Source organism: Anas acuta, chromosome 2, assembly GCF_963932015.1.
Source record: "Anas acuta chromosome 2, bAnaAcu1.1, whole genome shotgun sequence".
Lineage (NCBI taxonomy): Eukaryota > Metazoa > Chordata > Aves > Anseriformes > Anatidae > Anas > Anas acuta.
Genome location: NC_088980.1, coordinates 108,029,396 through 108,049,810, shown reverse-complemented (window position 1 = coordinate 108,049,810; position 20,415 = coordinate 108,029,396). Strand labels below are relative to the sequence as shown.

The window sequence follows — 20,415 nt, the reverse complement described above, 5'->3', positions numbered from 1 at the left end:
AGCAAAACACTAATTTCTCCTACTATTCCCAAGATTTCAGAACAGGGCCCCAGAAGCAAAGGACTTGGAAATTCCATGTGGCATGGCATTTGTCTTTTAGCTGGAACCAAAAAGAAAGAAAAGCTGCAGAGGAATGGGTGGGAGTGACAGTATTCAAGTCTGCTGTGCATTTGAATGACAGGAAAAAAAAAAAAGGAAACTATCAGGTTTCTGTCTTATGTCAGACATTTATCTAACAGTGGTCTGTCTAAAGAAAGCAAAATCTTAAGTGGGTAACTATGGGGAAAACTTCCTTCATGAAGAACTTGCCTGCAATATTTTCTGTTCCCAAACACCAATATTTATGCTGTTTTTAGAGAGCTTTTTTTTCTTTCTTATTTTGTTTCCTGTTTTTAAGGCTGTTATTATTCCAGATATTTCACTGACCAGCAACACACTGAGTGAAAAACTCTTTGCTTTTATTGACAGTCATCACATCTACCCGTGTGTTTTTTGAAGTTCCATTTCAATGAATATGTTGCTATGAAGACAGGATTTCTTTCATATCGTCCATTATTCTCAACACTCACCTCCAAATCCTCTTCAATTATCCATTTTTTGTGATCACCTTTGACCACAATCCCCCAAGGTAAAACTGAACAGTGACTATGACCAGGTAACCTGTTTTAAAATACTGCTACCCATCTATAATAGGTGTTAAGAAGCGCTAAAAGAAAATGAATTGTTTAACATATATTAGATTATATATTTCATGTTCCTGACCTTGATAGGCCCTCTGAGCCTGTATCCACATAGGTATCCGTCTGTTTAACTGCAGTGATTTAGAGATTAATACAGTTACATTGGTGCAACCCCTCGGAGTGGAGACCATGCGGCATAAAAGGGGCACAATCTGTACAGTGAATTCTGACAGCACATAACGCCACAAAATACAGAACAGTATGCGTTTAATGATACCAGTATCAAATTGTTTCTTGACTGAAACAGCTGAACTGCCACAAAACTTTGAGAAAGAAGATGTGCGACAGGAAGGGAAGAGAAGGAAGGAGAAGAGACAGTGGGGGGAAAGGCTTTCAGGTTAAAGCTACACGAAGGAGCCTTCTTTAAACTCTGTTATCGACACACTGCTGTTAGTGACAGTAAGCAAGGCTGATCTGAGAAGGATACCCTTTGCAAATCCTGGCTTTTCAAAGGAACCTCTGTTTTTGAAGTAATGGGAGCTCAGAAGTCCCTGTCATGGAACATAATGTGGAATTGATTTTGCAAGGCTTTATCTACACAAAGTTGCACTGGTTTAATTAAAGGTGTGTTTTTAAATCAATTCAGCTAAACCAGTCCAGGCTCTTGTGTGGACACTCCGAAATCGATTTGAGACTGTCTTATGTCAACAGAGCTTAATTTGGCAAAGAACCAATTTACACTGAATAGGCACAATATTTTTTTGCTGATTGAAAGATCCAGAAATAGGTTTTAAAATAAATCTTATTTAAAACAATAGGTTTGATGAATGTCTCTATTTCTACCCTAGCCGTGTGCTAAGCCCTTCTGGTCTGCAGTAGCCTACTCCAACTGCTTAGGAAGGAGTTGAATTCACTTCTTGCAGCAATGTGTTTAAGGCCTTCTGACAGATAGCTATCTTTCTGAAAGGATACAGTGTAAAGCCCTGTGAAAATACAAAGTCCAAAAAGGCGGCAGGTGTAAGGACGAAAAAGCAATCAACTGTAGAGACCACTTTCATCCTCCTTTCCTATTTGTTTTGTTTCTGTAATGCAGAAAGGAGATAAGGAAAGTGTCTTCTCCATGATGAGTAAAAGCCTTCATGCTCTAGAAGTAGGGAGCAGCTAAAATAATGCACAGTTAGTGGGGGGAGGCATTGAAATCAGGACAACGATACTCTGTCAATCTAACACTGCTGGAGCTAAGCCCAAACCTTTCCTTTCTAAAGGGTCTGGCAGGGGATAGAAAGGATTTTAAAGATCTACTGTAGACTAGCTGTGTGGAAATTTCCCAGAGTTTAAGGATTTCTGTGCAATCCCTTTCAATCATTCACACTCCACCAGGCCATAAATGAAGGCCTGCATTTGAGTCCACAGCTGACAGAAAAGTGTTCGTGCTACTTCCACACCCGAGAAACACATGGGAAAATGAGTGGTGTACTTGTTAGTGGTGTGCTGCTGAGGACATGCCTGTATTTGCTCTTGCTCTACAGAAACAGCTGGACACAAAATCCAAAGCTGCACCACTGCAGCCAAGGTCTGGGGCCTGATCCTGCTCTAGGGAACAGGAATCTCCACAATGCCACAGCAGGAGCAGGACCGGGCTGTGGGATGCTTCCCTGCTAATATTCAGGCACAACCTCTTCACTGCTGAGAGCCAAAGTGTCTCAGCTCCTTCCAGAAGGAGAACAAAAGGGCATCGTTCTGCCAAGCGCTGTGTTCTCTCGAGCCTCTCTGTACACTGGGACCTAAGGGCACTCTGCATCTCAAGTGGGCAATCATAGTGCAGAGTCGAGCAGCGACTGATTAAGTACCAGCCTGCCATCGCCTAAAGATGAATTTCCAACCCTTTTCCTTTGTGTCTGTTATGTTACTCTGAAAACTCATGTATGAAGCTAACAGGACTTGAAACTACATAGATGTGCTTAGATGGTGAACTGTTGCCCTAATTATTGTGAACCGTGGTCCTAATTATGAAGTTTTATTTTAAAGCGCTTATAACTATGCATGACACTGAGTTCACCGTATCCTTTCACTCCTCTGAAGTGCTGCTAGTGGGTAGTGTGCTACTTCACTTTCTGATCAGTTCAACAGATTTATTTTCAGAGTGAATCCTGTGTGAATTTCTCCCGATTCAAACCCTTTCCCTGCTGAGACTATATAATCCTGCCGTCTTGTTAGAGCAAAAATCATCTATGAGACTTCATTCAAAACAAATCCCCTGCCAAACTGTTTCTTCCTTTTCACCTGGACAGTTATCCTTCTGATAATTTATATGGAAAAAGTCCTTCTGTTGACTAGTTCAACCTTGTAAAGAGGACAGTATCAGTCTGACAGCAGCAAAAACAGAGATTCTCAAACGTAGCAGTGCAAGAACATACTGGGCAGTTTTCTACTGCATATGGAGAAAAAAAAAGCAGTACTGCAGTAGTCCAGCAGAGAAAAACCTCAAATATACAGCTTGTTATGGTTCACATTGATTATAAATGATTTCCCTATACAAAGTGGACTTTTTCAAATGCAGCTACAATATTTTAAGACCCCCTTCCTTTACTAACACACTGCACCCTAATGTATTGAAGCTATCGTCATTAGTCATGACTATACCTACTGTCTGTAATGGGATGCCATTCCTCAGCTTGATAAGCTCAAAATTAAGTGATTTTCCTGGAAACTGTTTCTCTGCAGCATCATTTGATCCACTCGTTTAAAAAGCCATGTCATTGGTTGCATTATAAATTCCATTTTACAGTCTTCTTTTTTAAAGAAATTAATTGTAGCTTTCCTCTAGGCTTAATGCTGATATAAAAGGCTTTGGCTGATGAGCAAATCTCTTCCAAATACAAGAGTTTTCAATTCTATCATTTTTAAATAACAGTGTCATAAAAAACTCAAAGGAACAAACTTGTTTAAGTCAGCAGCACAAATGAAAGTTGACAAGTGATTAGCTCCTTCTGGGAATTAATTGTTTTCTACATTTGAGAGGAAAAAAATTGTCATAAGTGACTTTGGAAAGGGCCTGAAGCATGGGCTTAGAAAGTATAATACTATAAACATCAATTTAAACGATTACATATTTAAGCAGTTTTTATAACATGAAGTTGCCATGACAAAGCACAACAAACTCCCCCCAAAAAACATTTCTTGCAAAGAGGAAGCAATAGGCATGCTTGTAAAAACTCAGCAATGTATTAATAATGACTTCATCTTGAAGGACTCATGAAGTGAATACATGAGCTCCTGCCTTCAAAACTTCAGCATGGTATCTTGAGTCTCTAGGGCAGTGCATATCTGTGCCTGCCCAAAAGAGGAAACGTTGCTTGCAGGGTGGAAGTAATTTAAATGACTTCTGCTGGTTGTCCTCCTCCCTTCTCTTTCTATCAGATGAAAGAATGAGAAGGCATCTTTTTTCCTGGCTTCTCCTTTGAGAAGACAGAGTTAAAATCGCATCTGTATCACTATGCTTCTTGCTGGCTATGCCATAGTCACATCACAGCAAGAGCCATTTACACCTGTTCCTCTGATTTCTCACATCCTAGATTCCAAGGTAAGAAAATTTAGGACTGGGTACTGGGTTGGAGATGCAGTGCAGTTTGGACAGGTCTCTCCATAGACAAATGAACACTACTACATAGAGATAGATGCAGCCTCTGTCAGGTGTAACCCGTCCCTGGGAACAGGGGGGTGGGCTGCTGGTTATCACTATTCATTTCCTGAACGACAGCACAGGGAACAATTATAATTATTTTCCAGACTTGTGGCATCATTTTGGATCACAGTCCATATAAAATATTAAAAGTTATCAGACTGTTTCGAGGTGACAGCTTCAAATATGCCTACAGATCAGACTCTCTAGGTTGTTATGCATTGCAACTTTGTACCTGAGCAATCAAAAATTATTTCATAAATTCTCACACACTCCTATGACAATTTTCATGATATGTAGTCCAACCCTGTGGATCAATCTTATGTATTTTTCCTCTGTGAAATAATATTTTTATGTTACTTGGTTTTTGGGTTCGAATCTACTGAACTCTAATCTTGGGGGAAACTGTACTCGTTATAACCATTATATCCTATTTGTGCATATAGGAACCATTTATATGGATAACTTCCTTAAGCTCTGAGCTAAAATACAGAGAAGAGTGGACAAATTACATTCATTTTTATGCCCTAGCAATTAAAATAACAGACCTGGTAGATTTCAAAGGGTCTCAAAACCACACTCACATTACACAAGGAACCCAGGCTGAAATCACAGGATCACAGAATGGCTTGGGTTGGAAAGAACCTTAATGATCACCTAGTTCCAACACCCTGCCATGGGCAGGGATGCCACCCACTAGATCAGGCAGGCCATGGCCCCATCCAACCCGGCCTTGAACACCTCCAGGGATGGGGCATGCACAGCTTCTCTGGGCAACCTGTGCCAGTGCCTTGCCAGCCTCTGAGTGAAGAATTTCTTTGTAATGCCTAATCTAAATCTGTTCTCTTTAAGACCATTCCCCCTTGTCCTGTCATTATCTACCCAATCAGAAATGTGATTTGGATGAGGAGTGGTATGCTCTTGAAACTCTTCAACATAACTAAACTTTTGAAGGCAGGTATATTACCAAAAATTTGGGGCATTACAGCAAGGTCTGCTTGTGTTTTGCCTTTTTCCTATACAAACTGACTCATCTCACAAGTAAGACTGGATCTGTAGTGCAATGATGTATTCCTGCAGTCTTTGCCAGGATGTAGTGGTCATGACATTTAAAACATAAATAGTAACAGGGAGGAACAGATTCTGTAGCATGAAATGAAGAAACAGGAGCTGAATCAACAAAACAAAACAAAAGAAAAAAAACAAAACAAAACAAACAAAAAAATAGAAAAAGAGATCTGGAGAACCAGATCTCACTGTCTGGCTCTCCAGACAGTGAGAAAAGGTTCAGGCAGCTCAGAAGCACAGAATACATGTTATAGCACCTGTGAATATTCTCTGAATATTTGTATACTTCCTCATCATGATGAATACCATTCATCGTGTACATCATGTACATTATATCATGTACATTCTTACATACTGTGAGAAATACTGCTTGTGAAACTCGATATCTGAACTATCACAGAGCAACTCTGATTAGACAGTAGCAGAAGAAAACGTATGGCAAGTTCCAGGAGAAAACTAGTAGGCCTGCTTTTTCAATATACACCTTTAGGCAATTAGAATTAGGCAGAGATTTCCAGGAAATGTTTTACTTCTCACTCATCACCCTGCCTTGTTTCTATCAGAAACTTTGCTCACTTTAGATGTGATTCTTTCCATTCAATATCTTCCCTCTCACAGCAGCTGGCTTACCGGATTGAGTAATTATTTCTCCTGTTCTCCTGTTCTGGGTTGAGTAATTATTTCTCACCTGTTCAGTGGTACAGGTACCAGACAGATAAAGCCGACAGTGCAGAAGACATAATAATCAGATCATTAGACCTGACACTTACTTCATACTCCTCTTTAAATCCATAGCCTTCTGCACACTTCATTTGGGTGATGTGCTGTAGCAAGTCAGCTACACGGATGGCTGGATGAAGCTGTCCGGTCTGGTAGGGAACATCCACAGGATCCCGCTTCTTGTACGTATGGGACTGAACCAGGCTGCTTGTGTCACTGACCATCGTATGGGTTTCATCTAGGAAAAGAGTATCTCATAATGTACTGGCTCATTTTAACTTATTAACAAAAATACAAATTACACAGATTTCTAGAGAAATGGCAGAAATCTGATACCATCAACATTGCTTCTGTCTGTGAAGGCTAAATGCCAGAAGAACAGTAAATCCATGGAACAGTTTACACAGGGAAATTGCAAGACTGATTGGAATGAGGCAAATTCCATGGTTCTACAATGGAAGCATTGCAGAGCAGTCCGAACTATAATATTGCTTTAAATAATGCTAGCTGATCATAAATGAGTTTTAGATTAGGCATTTGGTTCTAAGCTGCATAGAAGTTTCACTCTGAAACTTCAACAAGTCCTACAGAACAAAAGAGGACTTGTAGTCTTAGATTAGTTAACTGCAATATTTTACACTGCAAATTTAGAGCAAATGTTTGGAGTGAGCAAAATAAAAAGATGCACAAAATGGCTTATGGTTTCATCAAGCTAGGACTGCAATGGAAATGTAGATCTGATACAACATTTGGAGACAAACTACAAGAGGACAAATGCAAAGGATCATCGTATCAGGGAAAATGTCTTGACTGGCTGTTGAACATGCTTTAGGACCACGGTATATCATGAGCCATCACATTAGGCATGAGATGTTATATGCCAACTGACATGCAGGCCAACAAACAAGAGAACCCAGTGGGTTGGTTAAAATTTTTATGAGACACGTACTCTCCCAACCCTCCACATCTCTTCCGTGGGGCAAGTGGGCAACTTACCATTGATTGGCACTTTTAAGAAGATACATATCAGGAGAAAAAAAGAGGAGGAGAAAAAGGAAACAGGGCATAAGCAACAGTACTACATTAATAATTACAGGTAATTTTATGTTTGTAATTTAGTCTTTACAGTGTGATTTCCTAAATGAATCAGATTTTGATCTCCGTTTCACTGTATAAATCAACCGTACTGATACCAAGGTATCTTACCATGAGTCAATTCACACAGATGTAACTGAGATCAAAACTTATACTTAGCAATAAATGGACAGATGTGAAAGTGCACTCTACCTAAGGAAGCAGTATCAATTTCTTCCTATTTAGATGGAGTTCTTAAGATTAGTTCAGACTTGACAAGAGAAAAAAAAAACAACCCAAATTCTGAGGTCAAATTATCATCAAAAATACTTTTTCTTTTTCCCAAATAATAGTTTTGCATATCTCAAAGAGTTTTTGATTTTTAACTGAAATTGTAAATGTAGTGCTTTGACTTTGCCAAACTACTCCTCAATGGTAGCATTCTAACTGTAACAAGGGGTTTGCAAAAAGAATATATTTATTAAAAAAAAAAAAAAAGAAAAAAATAACATATGAAAAGGAAGCACTAAAAATATGTTCACATTTGTAAGTTAAATAAATTATAACAGAAACTTCCTCAGATTTTCTGTATGAAAAGATCCCAGATTCTCTTATGCATAACAAAAAATACTACCAAATCTCATTCAAGGTGAGATTCTGGTTTTAGTTATACAACTGGAAATAGATGTTAACGCCACAAAGCTCATATTTCAAGAATGATTTCAGGGTCTGTCAATTGATACTGATACCAAGATGTATGAAATCTGGTCCTCAGTAAACATGCAGTCAGTGTGAACTGTGCATTTAAATCTAAACCAAAAATAATAGAGAACAATTTATGGGTACGAGTATGCATATTTCACTACTTTTCCTGCTTGTTTGCTAACCTGATTCAATCCAGAGGAAAACAGATTCATCATTTAGTCATAAAATTTGACAACTTTTGTCTAATGTGTGATAAAATCGTACTGCAAAGCACCTTGGGATGCATGGCATGGAACGTGGTATACAAGTGTAGGTACAGTATGTTGCTGTTGAAATGGCACCTGAAAACTACAAGGTGGCTAAGACACAAAAGACAAAAAGAGTGTAGGAAGTTGATAAGCTGATCATGATTTTTGAGTGGCTTATTTCTATTTTAGAAGCAGGTTAGAAAGTTAGTTTGCCTTTTTTTTTATTTTTTTCCTCCCAAACTAGAGAAGCTCTAACACCATCTGTTAGTAACTATGATGAACACAAAGTTACCAGACAGCCTGGTCTTGTCCTATGAAAGCAGCGGTTTAATCCTTACAAATTTCTTTCCCATGAGCTCCTTTGTTTAGATTTGTTTATGTTCCTCTCTCCACTTCTTTATCTCTTATAGCTGCATTAATTCTATTTATTTTCTTTGGGAGTGATCTTTTAAGTTGTTTTAAGTGCTTTTATGCCTTTTTTTTTTTTTTTTTTTTATGGTACATTATGAATCCATAGTTTTTTGGATTGCTTTTGAGCACTGTAGCATCAGCTTTTCAGCATTTCCACTCTTTTTCAAATGGTGAGCTCTTCCAGATGCAGTGCTCGTATGGAATGGGAAGAGTCTCCATCTTAAATATTCCTACAATTGCAGTTCTTCTGCTTTCTACTTACTGATTCCCATACAGTCGTACAACACTTGTACAACTTTCAAAACAACTTATATTTTATTATCAGTTGTATGAACGTAGGGCATTGAAGGCAAACTCAGCCCTGTTCTCTGAGATGCCACTCTTATTTCTCCATTTTTAGAAATACATATGACTGGTACTTGACAAACATGACCTATGCTTATGACCTACATCAACTACAAATTTAATGGTTGTTATGTAATGCTTTTTTTGACATCTCAAACTTTCACTTAGGTTATTAGTAAAAGCATGAAAGTTTTTCCTCAAGCATATGAAATTTTCCTTATATCTGAAACTGAGAAGTAAGATTGTTGCATTCTGCACCAGTTAAAGAGTTTACCATTAATTATTAATACTTTTTTAAATTTTTTTTTTAATTGGTGAAGTTTATAATATGCACGAATAGTCCAAAGATCTTGCTATACAGAAACTTGGAAATGGTAAACGTGTTGTGGACTTTCTAGCAGTTTCTAGCTTTGAAAACTGAATTCAGCCATTCACCAGACCTGTACCCTTCCAAGGAGGTCGCATTGAAAAGTTTATTTAATTCTAATCACATGCTGGACCCTGCAGCCTAAAAAAACAGCAAGAGCAGGTATTAACTGCAGTAGAAACTGAGCACTTTTGTTAATAGCCATACTCCTCAACTGACTCAACAATACCTAATTTGATTTACCTAAGATAAAACAGTATCCCAATGCAGTTATAAACACCTTTGGGGTGACAAACCCTGCATGAATAGGACATCACTCATAAAAGGGTACTAAGCTTTTAACATGTAAGGTAACAAAAATATTAATTTTCTACAATGAAATAACTGGAAGGTTTTCTGAGTGCAGGCTTCTGTATTAGACCATAAAATATATATCAAGCTAAATCAAGATTTTACAAATTTAGTAGAAGTAAAAACATATATAAGCATTTTTTCAGTGTGTGTTTGTCTGCTATCTGAACTGCTTGCTTAGAGATTATTTCTTGTGGAAAAAAAGCTAACAAATATTTTTACTATAATTACTACAGGGCAAAGAATTGAAAACCAAAACTAAACCAACCAACCAACCAAAAAAAAATCAACAAAACAAAACAAAAAAACACTATCAGAGAAAAATGTAATAATCCAGATAAGAAATCTCGAAGTTTTTCTCCTGATAATAGTACTTTTTCCCCTGCCCACCCACAAGGTCAGAACATCTACTGGATGAAGCGTTGAATGAATGCTAAAGCACACAAAAATATCTAACATCTCAGGCAGTTAAAAGGCACTGCAAATTTCATTTGCATGCAGATTATTACATTGTTACAGTCACTACCATTACCTTCTCCCAGATTTACATAATGTATAAAAATGCACAGGTTCCTTCTCAAAGTTAAAACACTGAAATGCACTTTGCTAAATCTGCTTTTACAATAACAAGTTTTCAAAAATCATCTTCCTAAACTTCTACCTCTTATATGCTTCACTCTACTTTTACTTAAGCCTGTTTTACTTGTGGTTTAAAGAAAAGAATTAGTTTAGAGTTAGTTATTAGTTTTATATTTTTCAGTAATTTGAAGGAAGAGAAGAGGGAAAAATACTTGTAAAAACATCAATCATAGTAAACAGAGTAAATAGGAGAGGTTTAACACTGGAGTTTGAATTCTTGCTACAACACATCGCTGTATTTTGCTTTATTACTTTAAAATATCTCGCTAATCTGTTTAAAGGTAGTATGGGAAGCGTAAATAAATACAAGTCGATTACTTAAGCACTGAAAATGCAATAGTGCTTCATGTTTACAGTTTTATTACTATGCAGCAACCCCTTTCTTTCTGATATTGGGCAACACCAGGTTTTTTTAAATTCCCAGTGGAAATGCTGTATACTTTAAGTGTATGTTTTTAACCTATAGTTCTACTATTTCATTTCATTCCTGTGACACCTAATACATAATAAACTGCGTTACTGTAAGTGCCATGCTATCATTTTGCTGTTCAAAATACCATTTCTCCTCTGAAACTTCTCTTTGACAATCATGTCACAAACTGTGGCATTGTGAGAAGAAATGATAGCTGGTGGGATGGCCAAAACTGTGTTTTGTCTCATTTTCTATATCATGAATAGTCTAATTATGAAACCAAATGTTATTTTTAAGAAGTTACATCTTCAGTTCTGAGAAAAAAAATGGAAAAAAAAATGAGGGAAAGTATTTCAATTGCTGCGATAATCAAATTCTTTTGTGTCACTCCAAATACATGCATAAACATTTCCTCGCAAATCCACTTGTTAAAATTATTTCTCTTTTTTCTCCCCTGACTTGCACTATGACAGTAGAAATCAAGCCTGATAACCGTCTTTAGTACTCTCAGTGTAGACAAGCCTACCATCCCTCCCTGGAGCATAAAACTACAGCTTTTTGAGTACTATTGTCTGTATCCCGAGAACTGTGACTTTCTAAATTACTTCAGCAATAAACTTTGATAAAGGGAAATGTTCTCACCTAAAATTGCAGTTGGCACAAATGGATCTGTCATACATCATAAGCAGGTCAATGCAGAAAAGGTAAAAAGAGAGAGAACAGTAAATGATTGATAAATGTTCCTGAGTTTTCTTTCAGAAAGCTACTGTAAGCAACTGGTTACATGTAATATTTATTAAATTTCCATGGAAAGGAGTATAATAACGTAATTACATATGCTTTTGTTATGAAAAAGTCTCCACAGAGTTGAAACCAAGAAAAAAAATTGGTTACCTGGGTAATAAGAGTTAGGCACCGTTGTGCTCAATGTGTTAGTTTTCATTGTAAATGAAGATGGTGAAGATACAGCTGAAAAAAGAAACAGAGCGAGTTAGAGACAGCAAAGTGATATGTGGCTGTTTAAGCTGAGTGACACGGCATGTGTGATCGACTTGGTTTAGGGTCTATACTGTTATGTTTGTTGCACTGGAATCAGGACCTAGGGAAAAGCAGGTATGTCTAGTGAATAAAATGGCTCATTGAATTTGATCAATTCCCTAAAAAGAAATGTCGTTGGATAAAGCATTTTGATCTAGGATGACAAATACACTTCTCGAATCACAAGATTAGACTGAACACTGGTGCTTTAATAAAGACATCATGGTGACAACAGGTGCTTTTGACAGAAGCTTTGATCATTACTAAGTTTACCTAATAATACAATAAATACTGTATGTAAATATTCTACTGTAGTTCTTTTTTCCTCTATTGTTTTTCAATTTGTTCAGACAGGTGGATAATGTGTACACAGATACTATTATGCCCTGAATATCACTCTTTGTTTAACAATGGTTTTCAGGCTGTGATACATACACCAATGCTGGCTTGGTATTTAATGATTTAATCATTTATAAAAGCAAAACACAATGAAACAAATTAAATTCAGTTAATTCCCTGGTATACATAGATCACATGAATTACTATTGTAAGCACAGATACATTTAACAGGAGAGAATTAACCTTATCTTTGGGTGAGATGTTCACCCAAAAACTCATTAAAGGCTTTTAAGCAAAGCTTTTTCAAACTCAACCTTAGTTGTGGTAGGTTTGCTTGATGATATTTACACAGATCAATGAATGCAAGTTTATTCTGGATACCTATAAGCAGACTAACAGGAATTTGGGAAACAAGCAGAATTAAGGAAGACAGAATCTGCTGGAAGAGAAGCAGTGAGATTACTCCTGCTAGCTTTAATCTGCTTTTTTTGCTGTTGATCTTCTACGGCCACCCCTTATTAAGATGGAGTTATATGGAAACTGGTTTAAATGATGCCAGATGGTATCATTTATTCCAAAAGTGAATGTATCTGTGACTGCTTTCCTTTTATTATGTCTCCTGAGTCACTGGATGGAAAGGACAGCATGCTATCCCTTTTGGGTGTGGATGTAGAGACTAGCTGATGTCAGGGTTGCTGCAGATAATAAAACTGTCTAGATACAGAATGCAGCCAGGTTAATAAACTTTTATAGGAAGTAGGGATCCCTTAAGTCTCTTGATAACAAGGCCTTATGCACAAATTTTTCCTAAAGACTGTCAAACCGGTTCTTCTGTTGACCACATTTGCTACGGAAAGTCTGAATTAGAGGTTCTAGCCCTCAATTGGTGTAAAATATTTGACAAGCCAAGAATGTCAAATTGATTTAAGTTTGTTTACATGAAGAGAGCATGTAGTCACAAGAACTCATTGAAGCTTCTTCGGTTATTGTGACCATTCAATAACACCATTGGAAGACTACACCGTGAGGACAGAAAATGAAGTCAAACCTCTTGATCTCTTCACAAGAGATCCCATTAACTGCAATGGAATATTCTCACCAGAATGGCAAGTCAGATTTTGAAAGATATTTTCTGAGCAATTTCAAAAGTAACACAAATGCAGATTAACATTGCAAATTCTGAGCCTAATGCTGCTGAGAGAAGTCTCACTGTATAAGCCTCATGGAGTGTTTGTACAACTAAACTCGTCAAAGATAAGTTCTTAAGCTTATTATTAAGGAGTGGGAGTTGGGCCTCACATACTGTCAGTACTTGAAACAAAATTCAATCTTTGATAAATTCTGAAGATGTTAAAAACCACCAGTACACAAGAAAAAATAGAATGTTTTGTGCTACAAAAAATAAAATGTTTTGTGAATGTAGTCATTCTTTTTCTACTCTTTTTAACAGCTCTAAAAACTACTGCAGTCCTTGCCTTTGGTCATTGCTAACCTCCAGACAGGTGTTAAGTCCTTGACTAAAATTCTAATACAGAAAAAAAAATATCCCAAATTCTATTTATTTTCAGGGTAGATCCAAGAAGACTCAGAATTTTCAACAATCTCTTATGAAATTGCAGATAATTCAGCTGAGTTCTTCCTTTGCACAAGCAACAGAAAAAGCATCATCTAGAACTGGAAATAATAAGACAATTGGATCACCATTATTAAGTTATGACACTCAAAAATAAATTTTGCCTAAAAAAAAAAAAATTGAGCAGGGAAAGCATTTGAAGGACATGGGATAGCATGAGGGATATAACATTTTTAACATAATAGAAATTGGAGAAAGGTAAAACTACAGCTGTTTCAGTAATGTCTTTGCTCTTCTGCAGAAGAAAAGGATGGACAAAAAAAAAAAGCTCAATTATCCTTATTATTTTTAAAGAAGTCTATTCTTGATATCTGACTGTCTTGCTCATTCGAATACACACTGTAATGTGTTGCACAGTGGGAGAGTCTGGGTTCCATGGATTTTCCATGACTGAGTAATGAGGAATATTTTAAAAACCATTTGCACCTTTCTTCCACCTTCAAAAAAAAAAAAAAAAGAAAAGAAAAGAAAAGAAAAGACTTACATCTCCCATTTAGATTGTGCGTGTCCATGAAAGAGAAAGCTTCATCACAGTTGGTGCCTTGCTCAGTGTAGCTTTTATCCATTGAATTCACCATCACTGTCATTTCCTGCCGTGTACTACTCAATGTCTCTTTCCGCTTTTTAGCCAATTTTCTTAAGAAATGAATGTTGAGAAAAAGAAAAAAAAAACAAACACACAACAAAATCCAGTGAGCAAACACAGTCTTCATGTTGTTTAGACCAGTATTATAGCTTGTAAGCATATTATTAACATATTTGCAATTATTCCTAGTTTTCTGAAAACATAATTGATTTCACACTTGCATTTTTAAATAGCATCCGACAGTCTAGGGCTAGTTGCCAATGCCCTGACTTACGGCGAACAGCACCTTAATCCTTGGTGAGCACCATTGAATTAAAGTGTAATACTCAGATACAAAGGTGCTGTGAGCTACTGTATCAGTGACTACATCTGTTTAAATACATAAATAAAAATGATAGGAGACAAGATCTCACTGGGACTGACAATTCAGTAACAATTTCCACTTCACATGCGTGGCAACACCTGGAGCTGTTTCACTGAGACAACACGTAATACAGCTAACTGCTGTACATCATACTCTATGTTTGATCCCTTACATACTTCGCGCAAGCAAGTGACATTTCAAACCGACTTGCATTTCTAAAGACGATTTTCTGTCACTCTTGTCTTGATTTCAGTGGGATTAGGAACAAGAGTTAGCTGCTTCTGAGCAGGAATGATCTGTCAGAGATAAGATCTTGATTCTGATAAAATCATAGGGAGTCATTAAACTACAGAAGTGCTTTAGACATATATACTTCTCTTTTCCAGATCTGTCTGTTAAAAACCTATCTAAACTAAAATCTCACCCAGCCTCCCCCAGATCTAATTGTGCTTAAATACCATCACACAATAACAGGTCTGAGACAGCACTCCTGATTCGTCCATCAAATCCTGTGGGACATCTGTGATCCTGATGATGGATCTTATATCCATTTGGCTTGTTTCCCTGGCTTGTGACTCTGTTTCAGACCAAGCTTTTCTCCAAGTCCTTGCCTACAGACTTCAGTACAGTCTTCCGAATTCCTTCTGTATAGCATCTTCAAAGTATGGATTTTTCACAGAAACGACTGCTCCAGAGACTTTGATTTTCTTATATCTTAGTTCAGTAACTTTTTCTCTGTCAAAAACATAATGAACTAGCTCATATCCATCTGCTGGAAAAGTCTTTTAAATATCTTCAACCAAAGCTACCAGACACTCATTATCTTGTCCATGTTTCCTTCCAGTTCTTGAGGTCTACTGCACCAAGCATAACCAACTGTACTCTCAAAGCCCTTCTCTTTGTTAGCTCTTATTCAATATGAAAAAACTATTTCCACCACACAAAAAAAATATACCAGCCTCCACTAGATTTACAAACAAGCATGTGTGTTTCCTCTCATGTTGACAGTAGTACTACATGGGAAAAGCTTTCTATAAACATCCCTACAGAAAGCTCACTATTCTGCTTCAAACCTGCTTAAGTACTTGCCAAACTTGCCAAAGTACTGATATAATACCACCTGCGATGCAGATCAATATTGCATCACAGTCTTCCTATGCTCTCCATCTGTCTAGCTGCTATCTCTCACCTCACACCTGGATAATAAGCTTTTGGGGCAGGAGCCACAGTTGTGTTCTGTACCTATAAAGTACCAAGCTCAACAGTATCTTAGTCCATAGCTAAAAGACTTTGAAACTAAAGTCTCCCTCTTAATAGTAGTAATTACAAGCGCAGGGTCATTGCATACAAAAGTATTAGGTAATTGCACACGAAAGTATTAAGGGTCACATCTGGTCCTCAATATGCTGCTGGATTACAACTCCATTCATCAGGGCAAGCATCCATGACTGAAAGTGATTAAAGTATTCTACCTTAAAAAACTATTATAGTAACTACAATAATAAGTAGTGGTTTTGCTAATCCCAGCCTAGAAGTCACCTGCATTAGCTTGAGCCACCATGAACACACTTTAGACTGTGACTGATGTTGAAAAGGAGAGCTGGAGTGCTCTTATGGTCAGTCGAATGGCAGCCACTTGTGAGACTCAATCCTACACTAAACATTTAGATGTGCGACAAAACCTCAATGCTCATTATTAGGGATTTCAAAATTCACTAATGATAATCCCAAAGTCCAGCTAAGGAAGAGTACGGCTGTTGTCAAGATAATAAATGATAACAATTCACATCCTTCCTGTAGGTGAAGTTTAACTCACGATTGTCTCATTTGGAATATCAGTGGTAGACAGAAAAAAATGACTTGTGCTAAACAAAGGTTTAATTTCTGAATTTTAATTTAATTTAATGAGTTTAAATGGAAGAAAATTAAAAGTACCTTTCTGATCTATACTAGTTTACACTGACAGCAAAATTAGTTCCTTATTACTTCACAATTCATAAACTCTGAAGGACCACTAGATAACGTAGTCTGAGCTCTTGCTTATCAGAGACAGTAAAATGTCACTCAAGTACTATCTTGTGGTTTTGTGTCCTCCATCTGCCCCTCCTTCATTTCTAATCATAATGAATAAGCAATACAGTAGAATCTGAGTTGAGTCTATTTTGAGACGTATCTCCTAATGCATGAACAACTTAATGGAAGTCCATCAGCTGGGTTGTGAATCCAAAACCTGAACAGTGGCCAGCTGTGGCTAACATACACAGTATGGTCACTGAAACTTCACGCGTAAGCCACATACTGTATTTCATGGCTGTGAAGATCATAGTAAAACACTTAGGATTATTCAGCAACAAAACCAAAGTCATCAGGTTCTCTTTAACCAGTTACCAACCTGATTTGCTATCTAGATACTACGCAGTATCTAGAAAACAAAATGCAGTGTATAATGACCTTTCTTTGTCCATCAGTGAACCTGTGAGTGATATCTCTATTCACAAAACATACTTGTTATCAAGTTCAGAAGCCCAGCATTTCCTCCAAAATTTCTTGCATGTGAACAATGTACTACTGAACAGGGAACAACTCTTCCTTAAGATTTTTTTTTAAAGAAAAGTTACTAGGACAATTGTCCTGGGTATCCTTATAGTGATACCGATCCCTATCTGAAAATTCACAATATGGTGAAATACATTACACCAGCCACTCAGTGTGATTCCAAAAAATTACATGTTCTGTAGGGTACACATCTCAAGAACCTGCTGTTACAGGCATCATCCTTTGTTTTACAGTAACAATTGTATCTTTCCCAAGGAAACCCAGAGTTCTTGCTTATTACACCAACAACATGAGGCTCAGATTTCACAATATCAGATAATTTTTGTTAAGAAATTACAGACATTTTCTCATTTCCTTCATTTTTGGTTTTGGTCCCATAATCAAGCTATAGCAGGTTGTTTTTATGGCAGTAACAACTGTATAGTACTTCTGAATCTGAATCTAATTCAGGAAATAGGTCTTGTGGGAAAAGTTCAGATCTGAAACAACTGCTATAGGAAGAGAGAGACACCAGCCAGACTTTTGCACTGTGAACAGAAATACCCACTGGACTTACTCAAGTAAACTTTAGCTGAATGTAACATTTTTTTACATCTGCAATTTTCCAGTATTGCTTAGTGCTACAATCTGCAACTCATCCATTCCTTGGATCTCTTGATCCCTGGGAAGCTCTAGCTATATAGCTATACAAAATGTCAGAAATACATAAAATCATGGTACTTCATATTATCATCTCCATTCTCACTCTTAGATCTGAAATATACATATATATATGCATATATATATATATTTTTTTTTTTTTGGGGGGGGGCAAAGGAAAAAAAAGACTTAAATATTTGATCATCTTGGCTCATGGAAAAGATACTCCATAGCTACCCTCTGATGTTCCCTCCTTCTTAAAGGAAGAGAGTGTTACAACCAAAGGGAAAAGCAAAACAGATGGAAGCTCCCATGATGATTACCTAGTACAAAATTCTCTATAGAAGGAAACGAAAAATGATTAGGTTTTCACACAAATAGTGTTATAATCACTATATGAAGAAAAAGAATATCCTATAACAGTCTCGATAAAAGAGGAACCTGATACTCAGAACAATTTGAAGATTAGCTAGGAACTGGTGGTATTTTTTAAGGCACAAGAAATAAGTGACCCTTTTTAAACCGGTATGGTGGTAACAACACAAACAACCATGCAGGCTCCCAGGAATACCTTGTGTGAGATTTTAGGTATCATTTGTTCTGTTCTGTAACAATAAAATCAGCCTGGGAGAATAATAAGCTAAAGGCTTTGTCACAATCTGTCCCTATTTTAACAGCCACTGTGAAATTCTCAAATGCTCCATCTTCCCCTGTACCATCCCTTTCTGTTGAGGTCTCCCTGTTAAACCTCTACAAGTCTGTCCCTACACCTCTCTCAAAGTCCTCCTTCTCTGTAATGCCTCCCCTAAAATAACTGCTGCTACATTATCAGAACTCTGTTGGGTTCATTTTCCATCTATTTACCTGTATCCATTTTCTCTCTTTTGCCTTGACTTAAATAAAAATCTCTTTGGTACGTAGATTGCCTTTTGTCTGTGTTTATAAAGCACTAAGCACAAAGCATGCAACACAATTGGCCACTGTCATAGTTAGATAAACATAAGAACAATAAAAAGAAGAAATGGAAAAAAAAAGTGTGTGCATGTGTGACTGGGGCTGATAACCAGAACCAGCTCAAGCTCTGAGAGAAATGAGCCTTCCATCTTAATTTAGGACAAGTGAGAAAAACATATTTATTTGAATCAAGCAAAACACACACTTCCTTCTTTCCAATTTCAGACTGAGTGGTGCCCCCATTTTTATATCAGTATGTCTTCTTTCGTTCAAGCAAAGGAATAAAGAAACGGAACTGCCTGCAGTTCTGCATGTGCCTATCCAAAAAAAAAGATTTTCTTGAACTAGCAAATATAGACAGAGCTGATAGGAAGATCAAAGGAATAGATCCTACCAGAAGAATGGTAGTCCTTGTATAGATAAGGAGTCTTCATTTTAAAATAGAGGTAGTTCAACTAGGAATACAATAAAAGTCTAAAAAAACATGAAAACCATGGAGAAAGTATGCAATGAAAACCTAAACACTATTTCTTGACAATATAAGAACCATAAAAGGAAGGTATACAGATGTTATTTTTTTTTGAAATACAAAAGTAAATACTTCCACGCACAAAAAAAAAAAAAGTAATTATGAAACACATCAGCACAGTACTCTGGAGATAGCAAAACTATTTTTTTTTTTTTTTAAAGAAAAATTTATTAAGGCCTGAGGACAGAGAATGCATTACTTTATAATTGCTCTGTTCATACATGTTTCTAATGATTTTTTACTGGCCACTGACACAGATGTGATGTTAAGTCTGGTGGACTTTTATCCAAAATTCAATGCAATATTGCTTCGAATTTGCTTTTGATTGGCAAAAAACTCCTTGTTTTGCCAATCTCAAGGCAATTCCTTGAGGAGACTATGCAAAAAACAATGTAAATACTTTATTTGCCTTCCTAACACTTAGAATGCCTCACCTTTTTACACTGTTTAGGCTACTTATGTTATCCTAAGCAGAACTGAAATTTGCCCATCTATTTTGGCTGTTTGTGATACGCTGAAAGAAGACTCACAATTATTTTGGGAAAAAATGTTTTAATTTGAAATCATCTAAAGAGCATCACTGATTCAGGGACACCCAGTCTGAAAATATCTTCCAATAAAAGCTCTCCACAAATAGCATATAAGAAATTCAGGGAAAGTAACTGACTTAATTCTTGTTTATTGTATTTTAATAGATTTTTATATATTTTGTTGCACTTCTTTTTCTGTTGCACTTTTTTTTCCCTTCGACAATAAAAGAACCCTTGTCAGTAACTGTGATTGTTTCCCGTCTTCAGGAAAGATGTTCTCTAAGGCAGACACAAAAACATACATCACAAAAATTTATGCGAATTACGTCTGTAAAATTGAGTTCATATTTAGCCTATTGCTTCTGTTTTTCAACAAGACACATTTTGTAACACTGTGTATAGTTCTAATCTATATTAGGAAATTAAAAATGCTGCTTTCTACATTTAAGATATCCTTTTAGGACATACCTCAAGTCTCCAACTCCTCATCTGTATTCTTCATGTTACTTCTTATTGTTATCAGATCCTCTCAGAAAACAAGTTTT

At 36.7% G+C, this 20,415-nt stretch overlaps 1 protein-coding gene across 13 annotated transcripts in view; it reads right to left on the bottom strand.

Annotated features, from left to right (window-relative positions):
* Window positions 1–20,415, bottom strand: part of PTPRM (protein tyrosine phosphatase receptor type M) — a 468,093-nt gene that overhangs the window by 85,472 nt on the left and 362,206 nt on the right. For 5 of the 13 annotated variants that reach the window (XM_068671589.1, XM_068671591.1, XM_068671596.1 and 2 more), the window contains 5 exons: window positions 14,197–14,348; window positions 11,597–11,671; window positions 11,345–11,371; window positions 7,147–7,158; window positions 6,201–6,388 (listed from right to left, as the gene is read on the bottom strand). In XM_068671589.1, coding sequence (XP_068527690.1) covers window positions 6,201–6,388; window positions 7,147–7,158; window positions 11,345–11,371; window positions 11,597–11,671; window positions 14,197–14,348 — 454 coding nt within the window. The remainder of the gene's footprint in view (window positions 1–6,200; window positions 6,389–7,146; window positions 7,159–11,344; window positions 11,372–11,596; window positions 11,672–14,196; window positions 14,349–20,415) is intronic. The other 8 variants (XM_068671590.1, XM_068671594.1, XM_068671602.1 and 5 more) reach the window with 3 other exon arrangements.